This window comes from Struthio camelus, chromosome 4 (assembly GCF_040807025.1).
Source record: "Struthio camelus isolate bStrCam1 chromosome 4, bStrCam1.hap1, whole genome shotgun sequence".
Taxonomy (NCBI): domain Eukaryota; kingdom Metazoa; phylum Chordata; class Aves; order Struthioniformes; family Struthionidae; genus Struthio; species Struthio camelus.
In genome coordinates, this window is record NC_090945.1 from 50,328,197 (window position 1) to 50,344,450 (window position 16,254).

The window sequence follows — 16,254 nt, forward strand, 5'->3', positions numbered from 1 at the left end:
AAAGGCTCTGCAGGGGCGTTTGCGTATTTTTGAAGGTCCCCTGTTTGTTGTGTGTAGAAGACAGCTTGTGATCGGGTTGCTTCCTATGGCGTGATGACCTAGCTGTGGGTTGCGTTGTGTTTTCTCTATAGATGATGAAGTTTTCTTCTTTTTTTTTTTTTTTTAATTTCTCTCTGAAACATAATAAGTCGTGTAATATGTTCATGTGTTTTCTCAGACTGTCTAGCACATAATATTGAGTCTGAATCACGCAACTAATATATAAAGTCAAAAAAAAAACTTTATCAATTTTATTGTAGGAGCTTTTTAAAATACAAACCACATAAAAGGATTATTTTTTATCGACCTTTTTCCATGTTACCCTTTAAGATTCTCAAAACCTTTAAGAGCCTGTGCACTTTCAGCTAACAGAGGCTTTAAAATCAATAGTTTTTGAATGGAAAACTTGATTTAAATGGTTGATGAATGCGGTATTTGCTTCATTACACAAAAATCCGTTTTCCCTTTCACAAGGTGCAGCTGACCTCCTTACCACTGAGGAGGAGGAAGCCTCTGCTAGCATTTGACATCTTGAAATTTTTTTCAAGTTATCACAACTCCAGGTTACAGAAACGATATAGCTCTGTTCCTTCTTTCTGTCATCTTATTAAGCATATGAAACTTATCCAGCAGGACCTTTTCTGTTTTCATTTCCTTTACCCTAATGTCTTTTTCTTGCGCTTAGATGTTCTCTTTCCACGCTCTGACTTTATTCTGAACGAATAGAAAGAAGCTACTGTATGGTTAATGTATATCAATACTGCAGTGACAGTTGATGATCCTGCTATCTTCTGCCCTGAGTAGACAATACACTTAAGTGTATAAAACATGCACATATTTTTGCAAATTTTTAATAAATATGCTTTTTTTCACTTGATTTTTTAATATTTTGTTACAGATTAAAACCTGTTATACTTTACCTTAAATATAATAGGAAAAAACAAGAGTACCAAATCCTGTTTTTCCTTCCTAATGTCCCTAAATACCATAAAAGAAAACGGGGTTAATTAGATCCACCATTAACATGCTGTCTTTTGCGGAGTAAAGACAGTGGTCATTTATTAGCAAACATCAAGAGTAAGGAACAAGCAGACTAGAGAATACACATTTTAAACCACAAAAGGCAAGTTCAGTGGAAAGGAAAGAGTGACAGCTAGCTATGAAATTTAAGTAGGGGGCCCCTAAGCTTTCATACTAATTACTGAAACTATAAGGAAGAATCAACAGGGCCTTGATTTTAATACTTCCAAAACAGCACAGCTTTTGGTCTAAACTTTGACCAATCCTGGGCCTGCTTTGGTCAGAAAATCATAGCCCACAGTGGCTTAGATCCTAGATACTCATTTGCCATTCAGAAGTACAGATGTTTTGTGTGATGAACTAGCAAAGCTTGAACTTTAAAATGCATCCTTAGGAATTCCGAAGGAAAATTCAGCTGTGTTTTACGTAGAATCAGCTGATTGTAGGTTCACAATAAAAGCATGTTAAATCAGCCTTAAATGCAGATCATTTGTTAAATGAAGCTTGAATCTCTGAACCTCTGAGGTCAGAGACTCTCTGAGCCTTTTCCAAAGGTTTTTGTTTGTTCCTTTTGTGGATTTATTTTTTCTTCCCAGTGCTTCTCTCTATATGAGCGGAAAACTGCTGGCAATGTGTCGCCTGCTTACCTAGTCAGGCATGATTCAGAGCTGCGTAAGAATAGGTACTTTATATGCATATGGCAAATTTGATAGGGCATTTCCAGTAAGGTTTTCCAAAGCACTTTATAAACCATGCTTAATCATATGCAAACACCTGTTTGTGGTGCGTGAGTATTTTATCAGCTTTTGTAAGCAGGAGATAGAAGAGGCAGAAAGGTTTAAAAAACAGCTGAAAATTTGGTTAACCATTGTGTTTTAACAGTTGGTCGCATACCATCTGCATCTGGCTGTATTTTATATGTCATATAAAATTAATGTGCAATTCAGAAATACCTTAAAATAACTTGCACTTAATCGCAGATTTTTTTAAAATGTAAGGGGGTGGGGGGAAAGAGACTGGGAAAAGGCGTGTTTCTTCTGGCTGGCTTAATGCACTTTCTGAGATCAGTTAGCCATTTTATTTTCATTAAAATACATTACACCTCCTGAAACTGATATGTATTGAACTTTTTGTTTTGTTTATCGTGTAGATCATCTTAATTAAATGTATAATAGCTTCTTAATTAGATGTTATATTGATTTTTCTGTAGAAAGGTATGTTTTTAAGGAGGATTTTGCTTTTATTTGGCATGCCATAGCAATAACATTTAACAAGAGCGTGAGGTTATTACCCGTAGTTGTTGCAGAAGAATATATAGCAGATGTCTCACAGGGAAAAGATCTGAATCCAAGGTTATGCCGGGGAGTGGGAGAATATGCTATTGATTGTCTGTAAATCCAGCCTTGCGACCTAATATTCTAATTAGTGCTGCCTATGAAGGAAGGAAAATTATATTATCTGTGGTGCTATACAGCAGTTATTGTTAAGCATTTCTGTATTTTGGTTGTTCATTCATATTTATTCTGTATTAAAGATACTTAGTTCATCACCCAATATTTTGTGTATTAACCTCCAGAATGTTTGTAAGTAAGGAGGGAGAGCTTGGCTTCATGTAATTTTAGTGATATCTTTGTATTATTTTTTTTTCTTGTATGAATTGTTAAATATTGCTATAAGTAATTACTTCTTTCAGGATTTTGTCCACCCTAACCTCAGGCAGTGGATCAGAATTTGCAAATAGCAAATATAACAAATCATTTTATATAGTGGCTGTAATGCATTGCATTGCCTGTATCGTAAGTATGTAATTATATGTATTTTGTAATATGCAACAGAATAAATTCATATTTTATAAATTAAATAATAAATCGACCAGCAATATAAGTACAAATCATAATATAAATTTATCTACCTGTAAGTATTAATGTGTTTTTTTTTTTCTTTTGGAAAGGGGTCGTGAAAGGGGGATTTAGCAGGGAGAGAGTCAAAGTATAGCGAAAAGAAAACATTCAAGAGGTTAGGTATTTTTTAAATTGTTTTCATATTTGGACTGCTGCCTCGTTATGGAGTCATGTGAACTAATGTAATTTATTTTGTGCTTTGATATAAGGCTGCGTATAAAAACTTGCAGTATTTTCGAATGTGGGAAGGAGCTGATGAAACTACTAAGATTTTTCGTAAGCCCATTGCAAAACAACGCAGAAAGAGATTAATAGATAGAGCCCCCTTCTTAGAAGGGCAAAAACCAGTGATGATTTTGATAGAGTGTGTTGTTAAAGAGGCCTGTGGCTGAGAGGTAAAACTGCCTCCTGTTTGGTGAAGGGGAGTAGGTGGGATTATTTTCTCCCAACAGTAATTGTTGAAGCCCAATGATAGACAAATCTGACAAGCTGGGTATAATGTTTGTTTGATGAAGTGCATCTGTTCAAGCTATCTAATTCGTCCTTTCAGCAGTTAGAGGTAGTTGCTTTTCATTTCAAATGTAGAAAATAGGGGAAGTTGCAGATCGATACAGCAAACAAATGTTTATTGTTTAGTGATTACCAGTCATCAGTGTGTGAATGATATGACGAGACATGGCTTAAATTTGAAGGAAGTGGTAAGAAATAAATGTTTAAACGAACTGAAATAATGCATGCAAGTCCATCTTCTGGAATAACACCTAAACATTGTGAAAGGTCAAGTCCAAAGTTAGAAAAGGATCAGACTCATCCTGGAATGTGTATTTAAAAAAAAAAAAAAAAAAAAGGGTTTCTCCAAGATCAGATATTTTACTGTCTCTTGAAAGCAGAACATTGATCAGTCTGATGATCCTGTAAGTGAGACATTTCCAGCGACTGCAATGCTATTGTGGCGTGGCTGTCATGATGGTATAACCCCCACTCAAGGCCTCTCGGTAGTGCTGCTGTATCTGCTTAATTCAGAAGCGGTCTCTGTTCATCTTGGATGCACAAAAAGTGGCGAGGATCAATCTGTGACCTCACCTGGCATTTCAGATTTTAATCTAGTTTTTTTTATATTCTAAATGTTTGCAAAAAGGTTGTGTCAGTTTGTTCCATCAAATGATGAATAATGTAGAGTTTAATCATAAAAGATGGGGCAGCGACAGAACGTTGTCAGTTGTTTAGCCCGCTTGAGCTCAGGCAAGGTAGCATCACTTGAACGTGCTGAGCACATGCAGATAGGTTTAGTTCAATCTAAGGCTAGCTGCTGAAAACAGAAAATAAATTGATAAGAGCATAGTGGACTGTACGATTGTGACTACAGCTACGTTTTTCTTTATATGGCTTCGCTCAAGGTTCGTCCTGATATGGGAGCTGTTCAAACGCAGCATTGCTTGCATGCCCTAGAGTTGATATGTGTTGGCGAACAAGTTGTTATCAAAATCTTTAGCTCTTAGTCTAGGTTTGATAGCGTTGATTCCCTTGGATCCAAGTAGGCTTTGACCCTGGCACCAGCTGCCAAAAACATCTGCGTCTAGCGACAGAGTGTGGATTGGTGTTTGGACATCAGATCTGAGTCTTTGGCCTCAAACAAGGTTGATAATAACTCCTCTAAGCCATCCCAAATTGTAGAGCTGGATGATCGCAGTTTGTACGAGCCACTTCCTTTAGTGCCTCGGTCCTAGTAGTTCTGTTTCCTCCAGTCCGGTAGTAGAAGACACCACCACAACTAAGCCACACTGTGTTTGCTAATGAGCTTTGAGGTAGATTCGTAATCTTTGTCAGGTTTGGAGCGTGTCTGTGCTGTACGAGCGAGGGCAGTATGGAGCTCTCCAAGCCGTCGCTGACCGGTGCTATGCCTAGGGTACGGCGCAGTGCCTTGCAGACTTACCAGCTCGGGCTGGAACAGTTCAACTCGTTTCATTTATTTGAAAATAAATCTTCTGCATGTTAGCATTGTCTTTGTTCCTACTGGGCTTTTCCAAACCAACCTCACTGAGCTACTAAGGCTAAGTAATAGCTGTGCTAATGCCATATCGCGAATTAACCATTAATTCCCTGCAGAGCAACATTATGCTCTTATTTCTAACAATTGGCCTTTTGTGCCAGTACGTATTCATGATACAGAAAAGAGTGAAAATAGCAGACTTTTGCAGGTTATTATTCACTTTATTCAGGAGACAGTGTGGACAAGGAGGTGGTATCAAGCTTGGGGATGAGGCTAGAAAATCCAAAGAAGGAAGGCATACAGATATGGACCCAGTGGAACAAGAAATATTACAAAAACTCAGGGAACCAGAGCTGTAGACGTTGTTGGTATTGTATAGATGCTCTAATATTTCATGGAGAAAAGACTGTATATACCAGTTGTCTTGACTGGTTATGTTTATGTATTTGGTATTCTTAAAATCTGTATGTTGCATTTCCCTTTACCGTACACAGCGTGAGACTGTATGCTGTATAACTGTATTTTAAAACACACTTAAAAAAAAATTTGCTTAGCGTAGTTCCTAAAACATTTTCCTTAGTGCTTGTAATCCAGGGAAGTTGTAGTGTTTTTACTTAATAGTAAAATATAAATATTTACAAATATCGGTGTGATATTTTTGCCTCGTCAGTTCTAAATTATTCCTTGGGATTCTGACCATATATCTGGGATATAAGAATATAAGGGATCTTGTATTCAGAAAGATGGTGAGGTAATGTTTTATTTGAGGTGAATCTAAACATTCGATGGTTTATATTAAGGTTGATTGAGAGCAAGAAAGGAATATTAATTTTTGATCTCTTGTTATTTTAATCTGTCAGGAAAATTAGGAGGATTTGCACAAGAAAACAACACTATAGATTCTGGAGAACTTGATATAGGCCGAAGAGCAATACAAGAAGTCCCCCCTGGGATGTTTTGGAGATCACAACTCTTCATTGATCAGCCACAATTTCTAAAATTCAATATATCCCTTCAGAAAGATGCATTGATTGGAGTATATGGCCGAAAAGGCTTACCACCTTCACATACTCAGGTAAGCGCTGCTTGCATTAAAAGTGGGATACAATATTGAAAACTGAGCCTGTATCTTTTGTATCTTTTTATGATTTTTATTTCTCAGGATTACATCTTTCTTCATTTTGCTGATTTTTATTTTTTACTCTTATTGATCTCATGCAATGTACAAAGCATTTATAATACTGTAAGTGATGGGATCTAAAATGCATGAGATGGGGGAAAGTTTCTCATTTATGAGCTGTTCTGCGTGCTGTGAGCAATGATGATGCTTTAGATACAGAGCTGTTTCATGCAGAATTTGTGTGTACCTTTTCTTCCGTGGTAAATATAGACATATCTTTATAAATCTAAGCAAAATTAATATATCGTGGTCTGGTCAGATCTGGTGTGCATGAGTATGCCTGGTAAAGGCTATATTTACCAAATTTCCAAACAAGAAGAAAACAGTTTTTTAATTAAGTTTCACTTTGTTCTACAAGCAAATGCTGCGGTATTTACAGGTTGGTGTCCCACTAAATAAATAAGTGCAAGATAAAATACTGGAATATGTGTCTGTAAAGATACAGTGAAATATGATTGTAAAAGTGTCAGTTTTCATTAGACATCTTACTGTCTTAAAATTTTATTCTTAAGTGTCCCAGAAGGATTGAATCTGCTCCGCCCCTTAGAAGGTTTCTAAAGAGACTTTTTATTGTATATGATCATGCACTTGTATAGTAACAAAGAAACCCTTTTTTTATCTGAAGTCATAGAAAAGGCTTCAGTTAAAGTACAAAAGAATGAATAGTCTGGATGGCAGGAGAAAGACAGGAGTCGTCGTCAGAGACAGTATTGTGGAATCAATTGTGCTTAGATTTTATTTTTAGGATTTGAGATTCTCCAAGTTTAAATTTCTTTCAGCTCAATATTTGTCCAAGTTATGGCTCCTAACCATCATCCCACTTGAAAGGGGAATGTAACTCATGCTCTTTTACCCCATTTAGAGAATTATGCAACATCTTGCTGATTTTTTTTTTTTTTTTTTTTGATTTGGCCTGGACACAGCTCTCAGTATAGTAGCCTAATGGTATAATTGGAACGAAGCTTGGCTAATTATGCACGATACTCAGTTGCAACAATAAATTCATAACTACAAAATTTGATTTTTTTTAATTTTATTCCATATATTTTGATTTTGATTTGCATGCTGCTGAACTATTTGAAGACATTTCATTTTATCTTTAGATATAATTTTTAAAAGACTTAGAACTTGGAAATATCCCTACTTCTGTGCCCTGTTTAGCAGGTACTGTCTCTCACTGATGTGAAATTATGTTGCAAGCCAAGCAAGAGGAGTTAGGGTCAAGCAGAGGAGTTTCATGGTGCTGAAATCACGGAATGTTACATCAGTTTCTAGTGTAGTTTCCATTAAACTAAAAACAGTTCATTAAATGCTGAAAGTGCACTTGTGTTTATTTAAAAATTTGATCCTCATAAAAATGATTAAATGGATTTTCTTTAGACTCTCACATATGAAAACTCACCCCTAGGCTGGCAACAAGCATGAGAAATTGTAGCTCAAAGAAAATTGACTCAGAAAGTTATCAGCCTTTGGAAATAGGGATTTGGAATACAAATGCCATCTCAATGATAACAGTAATAACTGGAGCTAGGGGAGTGCATGTGTGGCAAGAATGAATAAAATTGAAGAAGCTCATCTGAACTGCATTTATATCAGAAGTTGTGCAAGTAGGTAAGTATTTGAAAAATGATCCCTACTTGATTCCATATCCTGGTAAAAGACTGAAATAGGGGTTCCCTCTGTATCCAAAAACTCTGTAACATGAGATAGCTTTATCTATTTCCTGTCATCTGTATACATGGACTCCTTTCTGTTGGATTGCTATTATCCAAGTGCTGATCAGATTCGAAGTTGTTCGCGTTTAAGTGTAATACAACAGAAAGAAGCACGCAAGAATCCTGCTAGTACATCTTCTGTAGTTTCTGTGACTTTTTGTTCCTGAGATATAAGTCAAGCTCTCTTATCCTATTTTTGTCTGGTATATAGTTAGAATTTTTTTGCAAGCCATTTGACACTTGATACCTTGACAAATTAAGCATGCTCACTTATATTGATAAGTTGAACAGCAGCCATATTGAATTTGAAGGGCTGCTGAGGACTGTCTAGGGCACAAGTTGATCAGGATGTTTTTTGTGGCCTGAACCCTGTGATGTCTGGTTTACATACCTGAAATTAAGCGTGCATGTAATGCTCACGCGAGCAGTTTGGGCTTTTTGGCGACTGCGTTCCTGCACACGGAAAAGAAATTTGGAGTAAAATACTTTCCCACAGCTTAAGCCTTTTTCCAGCAATGCAAAGGCCTAATCACAGTCTTCCTGATGAAGAACACAAATTGTATGGTAAAATGTGTATTTTACCAAATTACCTTGTATAAAGAAAATAAGCTATTTAAGCAAAAGGGCATCTAATGAAATACAACACTGAGCGGTATGCCAGTATAAATCTGTTCGTGTTTTTTCTGTCTCCCCTAAGCTTTCTAGCTAGTCCTGACAGAGGTCTTGTTGGTAAACCAGGCATCGTTGGCAATGGTAGGCTAACAGCTAATTCCTGGCTTCGCTGCATCCTTTCATTGGGTGAGACAGCTTATTTGCACAGCTTCAGGTGTCACAGGAACATGATAGAAGAACATGAAGGCCCATACTGGGTCACATCAAAGACCCATCTAGCCCAATATTCTGTCTGTCAGTAAGTAATAGGGGCCATTAGCAGATAGGTGGATTAATATAACAGCATGATCGACTTGTGACTTTTCCTAGACTATATTCTTGGCCTCCAGCATTCTGAGGCTGAAGGACTTCCTGAGTCAAAGGTATTGTCTTTGTAACCTGTGACCTTTGATAGACTTTTTTCCTATGAATTGGTCTAGTCGCTTGTGAACCTAGGTATCCGTGATGTTTGCAGCAAGGAGTTTCATGGCTTAACTGCCCATCTGTAACTGCTGTACTCTTCACTCACTATGTTTTGAGAGAGCCTCCTGATAGTTTTAGTTTGACAACCTCTTGGTGGTTATTTGGAAGAGACAGTGGACGCTTTCTGACTCTTCTGTTCTCCATGACGCTCTTGATTTTTATGGATCTCTGTGGTGTCCTCAGCGAGCTGTATCTTTTCCAGTCTATTAAGTCATTCTTTGTATGAAAGCTCTTTCGTGCCTTTGATCATCCTTGCCCTTTGCTGAACGTTCTTCAGTTTTACTGAAGCCTTTTTGAGATGGGGAGACCAGAACAGCACAGGATATAGCAGATGTTGAGCTACCATGGTTTCATGCAGTGGCAAAATGATATCTGCTCCTTTTTGATTGTAGAACTGATATTTCCATAGAGGTGTCTACCATAGCTCCCAGGTCTCATTCCAGAATGATGAAAGTTGGCTCAGAGCCTGTCTCTGGACGTGTAAAGTCAGGGTTGGACTACGAAAGGTAGGATCTCCCACATATGTATCGCATTATTTTTACATCTCTTGAACGCTATCTGTCTTTATCTGCTAGTCACAGAGTAACAAGTGCTAATAACAAAATTTGTGCAAATGAACAACTGCTGCCTGTTTCTCAAACAGCAGATGTTCAGATCGTAGGCTAAAAATAATAGAAAACTGATTACTATCTGCACTCTGCCAGCATTCCTAAAGTTTACTTACCAGCCATCCCTCTCCAATAACTTTGCACGTATTCCTGTGATTCCCTAGATGTGTAACCATACGCTACCATCTTCTTCAGTTCTCTCCTTAAAGCTTGGGTCTTTCTATGAGCGTCTGTCTCCTCTCCATGGGACCGTTTGATTATAATGCAAAACTTGAATATTATATTGGTCATCTTGTTCTCCACTTCTCTTCCAAGCCCTTTGCCTGTTTATCCACCTTCGTGTTGTATCCGGTGAAAACCAGACTGTGAGAAGTATGAAACTGGGATCTTTCTTTCCATAGCTGTACAGCCTCTAACGCTAATTATCCTACCTCTACAATAGACGTGATAACAGAATCATAGAGATAAGCTTGGGAGAGATCTCAAGTCTTTCAGTTCACCCCCTTGTCTTGAAACAGGGTTAGCTGCATCTAAATCATTCCCATCCGTTGTTTAGCATTACCTCATAAAACAAGAGCAACTTAACTCTCCTCCTTTCCCATAATCCAAAAGAACTGGGATGCAGCATGTAGGAAATGTTTTGATAAATTGTAATCAGGACCGAATTTTTGGTTGCATTTCTGGTTTCTCTTTAGGCACCCAAGTTAGTCTCAAGCACATGCTCTGTGTGTGTCACAGACCAATCTGAGCTGCATAGTTCTGTCTTTCTGGGGAGTCATAAATAAATCAACCAGAAATAATTGACAGTGGCTGTCCGTCCACAGCCCAATCAATGCGAGCCCAAAAGGCTTTGTGACACTTTCTAAAAATGTCAGTTTCATTGCAGCCAGAGAATCAATGTGTTTATTTAAAGAGACTTTAAGAATAACAAAGGACTTTGGTTTAAAGCATACGTGAAAGAAAGTAGTAGCACAAATCAGCACATTTTGACTCAATATAAAGGTAATTAATTTACCCCCATAGGAGGAAAATAAAATGAATATGTTTTTTGCTTAAAAAGATAACTGTTTTTCCAGTCTCTTCTTGTTATTCTGTGCTAGGTATACAAATCCAGCCCTTAAAAAGGTTTAGATCAGTTATAGTTCTTTGCTGGGGGACAGATGGAGCAGTAAATTCCCTCTGTATGGTTTTTAAAATGTTATCTAAAATGGTATACTGATAACTACACAGGCCCTTATTATGTTATAAATGTAAAACCATTAATTGTAGCAGGCTTGTCGGGCAGGAGCGTACTGTTTGTGGTCAATTAAGTAGTATTATCACTTACTCCCTTATCAAAAAGACGTCTTTCATCTGAAATTGTCCTCCTACAAAAAATGACCCTCTGCAGTATGCAAATTACAAGGTCTCTCCTGATATGCATAAATAACTTGTTAAAACTCAGGACTCCCTGTTTTTTTTCTTCTTTAAATATTTGCAAATGGCACAAGCAGAAAGAAGTTGTTCTTACGTCTGGTGGGAGGGAAAAAAACAAAACAGTTTTTCTTCTCTCTCACAAAATGAGATAAATATTTAATTCCCTGACAAATGAGAACATTGAGTGGTTTTGAGTAATCCGTGCTCTCCCAAAACGGTTGTGTTAGTTTTCGTGTGCTGTCGCACATACGTTCAAAGTGACAGCATATCAAGGTACTAGCTTCTGCACATGCTAATCATGTTATGTCCTATTCTGCTTGTTCAGACATATCTGGAAAAGTGTCTCAGGTGTTGATAGAGGCATTTTAACTATGCATTTCTTTTACACCCTGAATGGTAGGAAGATAATTCCAATTACTGTAGAGGATCATTCTTATAATACCAGGGAATTTTGGCCTTGCGAGTCAAATCTCAAGAAGAGAGCAGACGTATTTAAATCCCGTTCAGGGACAAAGGCTATCATATTTTCTTCTGTCCAGGGAATAGTTTCTGAAGGTCAAGAGTCAGGACATAAAACCACTGATTCTCCAGTCCCAGTAACTGATGTTATCCTAATTCAGGTGAATCAGTGGTTTCACGTGCTGGCCTTTACCTTAATAGACCCTGGATGTAATTCCATTTGAGAGAGATCTCAAACAAGTGGGAAGATGGAAGGTTTATGTGTAGTAGTTCATCTCATACAATAAACACATATCAGAGTAAAGTTAAACGGTGGACTGAGTACAGAAAGCAGAGACTCTCTACTAAAAGCAAGAAAGCTCTTTAACTTTCATAGGTGTTTAGTTTTGCTATATACACTTTGATCTTTACATGACAAACGTACAGGAGAACTCTTCCAAGGCGTAAGATCAGAATCCCAGTTAGTTTAAGTCAGGGTAAGGCCCAGAGTAGGTGCAGCCCCATAGGGTGCTGTGAGCACATGCATAAAATCTTGGGTTTTGAGATTGCTCAGTTTCCAAAGCTTATAGCAGCTCAGATGCTTCATTTTCCAAGTCCCACAGGTGTCTGTTAACCTCTCTGCGTTTCTCTGAATGCTGCCCATTGACCTGAAGTACAGCAGTTTTTCCCTACTTTGCCATTTCTCATAGCTGTTTCCATTTGCTGTTTTGGGCTTCCTTTGTAAGAGGTGATGTAAGAGAAAAGCTCTTTCCTTCTTTCAGAGCTTCTGACTAGCTGACGTGAAGATCGAGCAGACAATGTAATCCTTATTGTGAAACCAGATAAAAAGCAGAGTAGAGTAACGGTGTTGGATATTACTAGTAGCTGAGATGCGTAGCCCACGCTGAAAGGGAGTGCTCACCTGTGAATCAGGTGGAAGTCAGGGCTACAGATTGATCACAGCTGACCTTTCTTCAGCACAATATGTGAAATAAATTGCTTGCCCTGTGCTCGTCACCAAGAAAGCTGCCTCTGCGAACACGAGCTCTAATTGGCCCTTTTGTTTGAAGTCTTAGCGCGGGGTAAAGCAATGAGCCAGGGTTAGTTTCAGCTCCTACTTTTGTGCTACGAAAAGGGACTCCCTTGGTCAAAATACCACCGTATTGGTAGGATGTTACGGGGGAGCCGGCAGTGGCGCGGGCCGTACCGTGCCTGTCTGGTGACGTGTCGCGCTCCTCTGTTCCTCCCCGGCAGTACGACTTCGTGGAGCTCCTGGACGGCAGCCGGCTGATCGCCAGGGAGCAGCGCAACCTGCTCGAGTCGGAGAGAGCGGGTCGGCAGGCGAGGTCTGTCAGCCTGCACGAAGCGGGTTTCATCCAGTACTTGGATTCTGGCATCTGGCATCTGGCCTTTTACAACGACGGGAAAAATGCGGAGCAGGTGTCTTTTAATACCATTGTTATAGGTGAGCGCAATCTTCAGGAGTTTTTACCAGCAGCTCAACTCTGCTCGCTTTTTCTTAGGAATACAGAGATACGCTTTCTCAGTTAAACTGTCTGACTTCTTTTCCATTCATTGTGTTTCTTTTGCTGCTCAGAACAAAATACAGAAAATACGCTTTAATTAGTTGTTCTAGAGTGTGAGGACTGGACCTCTGTGTAAAACAGTGCTTGAAAGGAGTGTACTTCTCCTGAAATACTTGTTAAATGGCTCTTATTTTGAGTAATGTAGTATTGTTTTATTGTTAAAATTTGAGCCTTTTGTTGGAACGTGATGTACTAAGGTACTACAGGCATCAACTACAGAAGATAGCAGCTATTCATGTTCTTATAAACACTAAACAAACCAGACATAAACACTTTTCCAAGAATCTGGATTTGCTGGCTGTTAGTAGTGGTTTAAATGGTAGATACTTTGTGTGGTGGGAATCTGTGAATGATCCTACTTTGTTGTAAATTTTTTTAGAGTCTGTGGTGGAGTGCCCCCGAAATTGCCACGGTAACGGAGAATGTGTCTCTGGAACGTGCCATTGTTTCCCTGGGTTTCTGGGCCCCGATTGCTCGAGAGGTACGTCGACCCAGTTCTTCCCTTAAGTCCATTAAACCACGGAAAGAAACTGGCATGTGACTTGCTTCATAGTTGTTGTTCTTTGATTGCAAACCGGATTGTAATCCTTCTGTCATGTTTTATTTCACAGCGGCCTGCCCCGTGCTGTGCAGCGGCAACGGGCAGTACTCCAAAGGGCGCTGTCTGTGCTACAGCGGCTGGAAGGGCACCGAGTGCGACGTGCCTACGACCCAGTGCGTTGATCCCCAGTGTGGGGGCCGGGGCATCTGCATCATGGGCTCCTGTGCCTGCAACTCCGGCTACAAAGGAGAAAACTGTGAAGAAGGTAAAGGAGTAAATGTTTCCCGCTGCATCTGCTGCAGTGCTTCTGTTGCTTGGGTTGCCAGCTGGTCTATCTAGCTCTGTTGGTTTTGCCAGGTCTAGATGATGTTCACTTAATACCAGCCAAAAAAAAAAAAAAAAAAGCCCGTTTATCATTAAACCTTGAACATACTGAAATATATTTGTCATATAGGGTTTCTTCCCTATATGGGGTATTCTGTTGAAATGAAAACAACAAGTGAAAACCATTTTAGAATACTAAAAATCGGGTTCGGGAAGCACTAGTATCACTGAATTTTACAGAATTATTATACTTTATTTCCTCTTGACTAATCAATGTGAAAATTCTCAATTACTTCTGTATGATATCTTTTTACTTGTCAGTATACTTTTATTTACTTTTTCTGACTGAGATCAGTTAAGAAGGAAGCATAAAAAACAGATGTTAGAATACAGAAACACTTAGTGATTTTTCACAGTATAGAATCAATCATTAGTGTATTGCATTTGTTAGTGATCTTTTCCACAAACCACGTTGTGGAAAACGCTGGTTCCAATGTATCACAGTGAAAGATGATGTGTCATTTTTGTATTCTAGAGGTGTGCATAATAATATTCATTCTAGTGCGCTGCAAAGTGCGGTTCATTTACTATTCTATTTTTTTAGGGAGTAAAAAGCACCATTTTCTTCCTCAATCAAATTGATTTTATTGATCTCCACGCACAAAGTAATGCAATTAAGTCTCTGGAATTAAATTTTCAGACCATTGACCCTACAAGTGTAACATTTTATTGAGTCAAATTGCTAAATTAAATCTCGTCATCTAAAGCACATTAAAATGAATTAAGAAGGATAGAGAGTATGCAACTCATTTATTTCTCAAACAAGTTGAAGGTCCTCTACAGCTGTCAAAACTCAGTAGCAATGGATTGGGTTAGTTGCTACCAAGCGTTGCAGGAATCCAACAGTTGTTACACTGTGATAAGAGGGAACAGGGATCAGTCGCCTAAAACCTGAAGTGAATCTTGCTGTAATTCAGAACAATTAGCAAATCCTGAAAGATCCTCAGTTAACTAGACAGCAGCCTGTAATGTCGTGAAGCCAGTTATACAGTGGCTTCATGTATGTATACAGTCAGTATACATACACTGATTTCACAATACCAGAGTTGTGTGGAGCGACTTGTTTTTGCAAAGAAAATTGCCCCTATACTGAAAAAGATTGACTTGGACTTGTAGTCATGACTGGTGATAGAGAATGATTTTTTTTGCCTTTTAGCTAGAGAAGGGAGGCTTGCCCCCAGATACCTTGGTCTACTCTGTCTGTTGCTCACTCATTACAATAAAACTTAAGTGAATCACTCAGCATCAACCTGCTAAGGCTTATTTTTAAGATGAGTGCAATACTGCTGATTTCACAAGGTTTTAAAAGGTGAATTAAGCAGGAAAATGCCTGGAGAGCCTAGGAGGTGCTGCTTGTTGTTAAGAGTGGCAACCAGTTTAAGCTCATCTTTTTCTTCCCCCCCCCCCCCCCCTTCCAGCTGATTGCCTGGACCCAGCCTGTTCCAGTCACGGTGTGTGCATCCACGGCGAATGTCACTGTAACCCAGGCTGGGGGGGCAGCAACTGTGAAATACTGAAGACGATGTGCCCCGACCAGTGCTCTGGCCATGGGACGTACCTTCAAGAGAGCGGAACCTGCACCTGTGACCCAAATTGGACAGGTCCAGATTGCTCCAGTGGTAAGGGTTAAAAACGCTCCCATTTACTAAAACAGTGATGTTTTAAATAGCACCAATTTAAGGCATTATTCTGTTAGGACCTGACCTGCTGAGCTGATGGAAGTCTTTCAGTTGACTTCAGCATGAGCTGTGAATTGGTTCAAAGGTTCAAAATAACTGACAAATTTGAAGTATACAAAAACAAATTTATTCACTTGCCCGTATCTATCAGCCACCTTCTTCTGGTAGTTCACCTGCAAGTACAGAGTGTTCTTTGTACGATATATATATACGTGTATTTACCGTCTTACCTAACACATCTGTTGAAAAACTTAGAACTACATCAGTGAAACTAGATACAGCCCCATTTTAGAAATCTGCCTAGCTAATTGAAGGCGTTCTTCTTGAAATCTTTGCTTGGGCAGCATTCCTGTTTAAAGGTAATGGGAATGCAAGAATGAACCCTAAATAGCTTTTGAGGAAGGGCACGGGCTGCTGGGGCAAAAGCAGTTGGTAGAAGTTACGAAGCAGTGAGACTTTCTTGAAGCCTGAAGCTGGGCTTATTAAAAGCACGATCTGAGGTTGGAAGCAATAGAAGAAAATGCCTGGAATTACAGTAAGAGAGAGAAGAATCTAAACATTTGTCTGACAACAGCCTTTCGACAAATAGAAATTTTTAGAATATTCTTTGATAGTCTCATATC

General features: G+C 38.9%; 1 protein-coding gene across 14 annotated transcripts in view; it reads left to right on the plus strand.

The window, feature by feature from the left end:
- Positions 1-16,254, plus strand: part of TENM3 (teneurin transmembrane protein 3) — a 1,330,030-nt gene that overhangs the window by 1,228,996 nt on the left and 84,780 nt on the right. For all 14 annotated transcript variants that reach the window (XM_068942557.1, XM_068942559.1, XM_068942561.1 and 11 more), the window contains 5 exons: positions 5,811-6,025; positions 12,696-12,906; positions 13,407-13,508; positions 13,639-13,833; positions 15,371-15,571. In XM_068942557.1, coding sequence (XP_068798658.1) covers positions 5,811-6,025; positions 12,696-12,906; positions 13,407-13,508; positions 13,639-13,833; positions 15,371-15,571 — 924 coding nt within the window. The remainder of the gene's footprint in view (positions 1-5,810; positions 6,026-12,695; positions 12,907-13,406; positions 13,509-13,638; positions 13,834-15,370; positions 15,572-16,254) is intronic.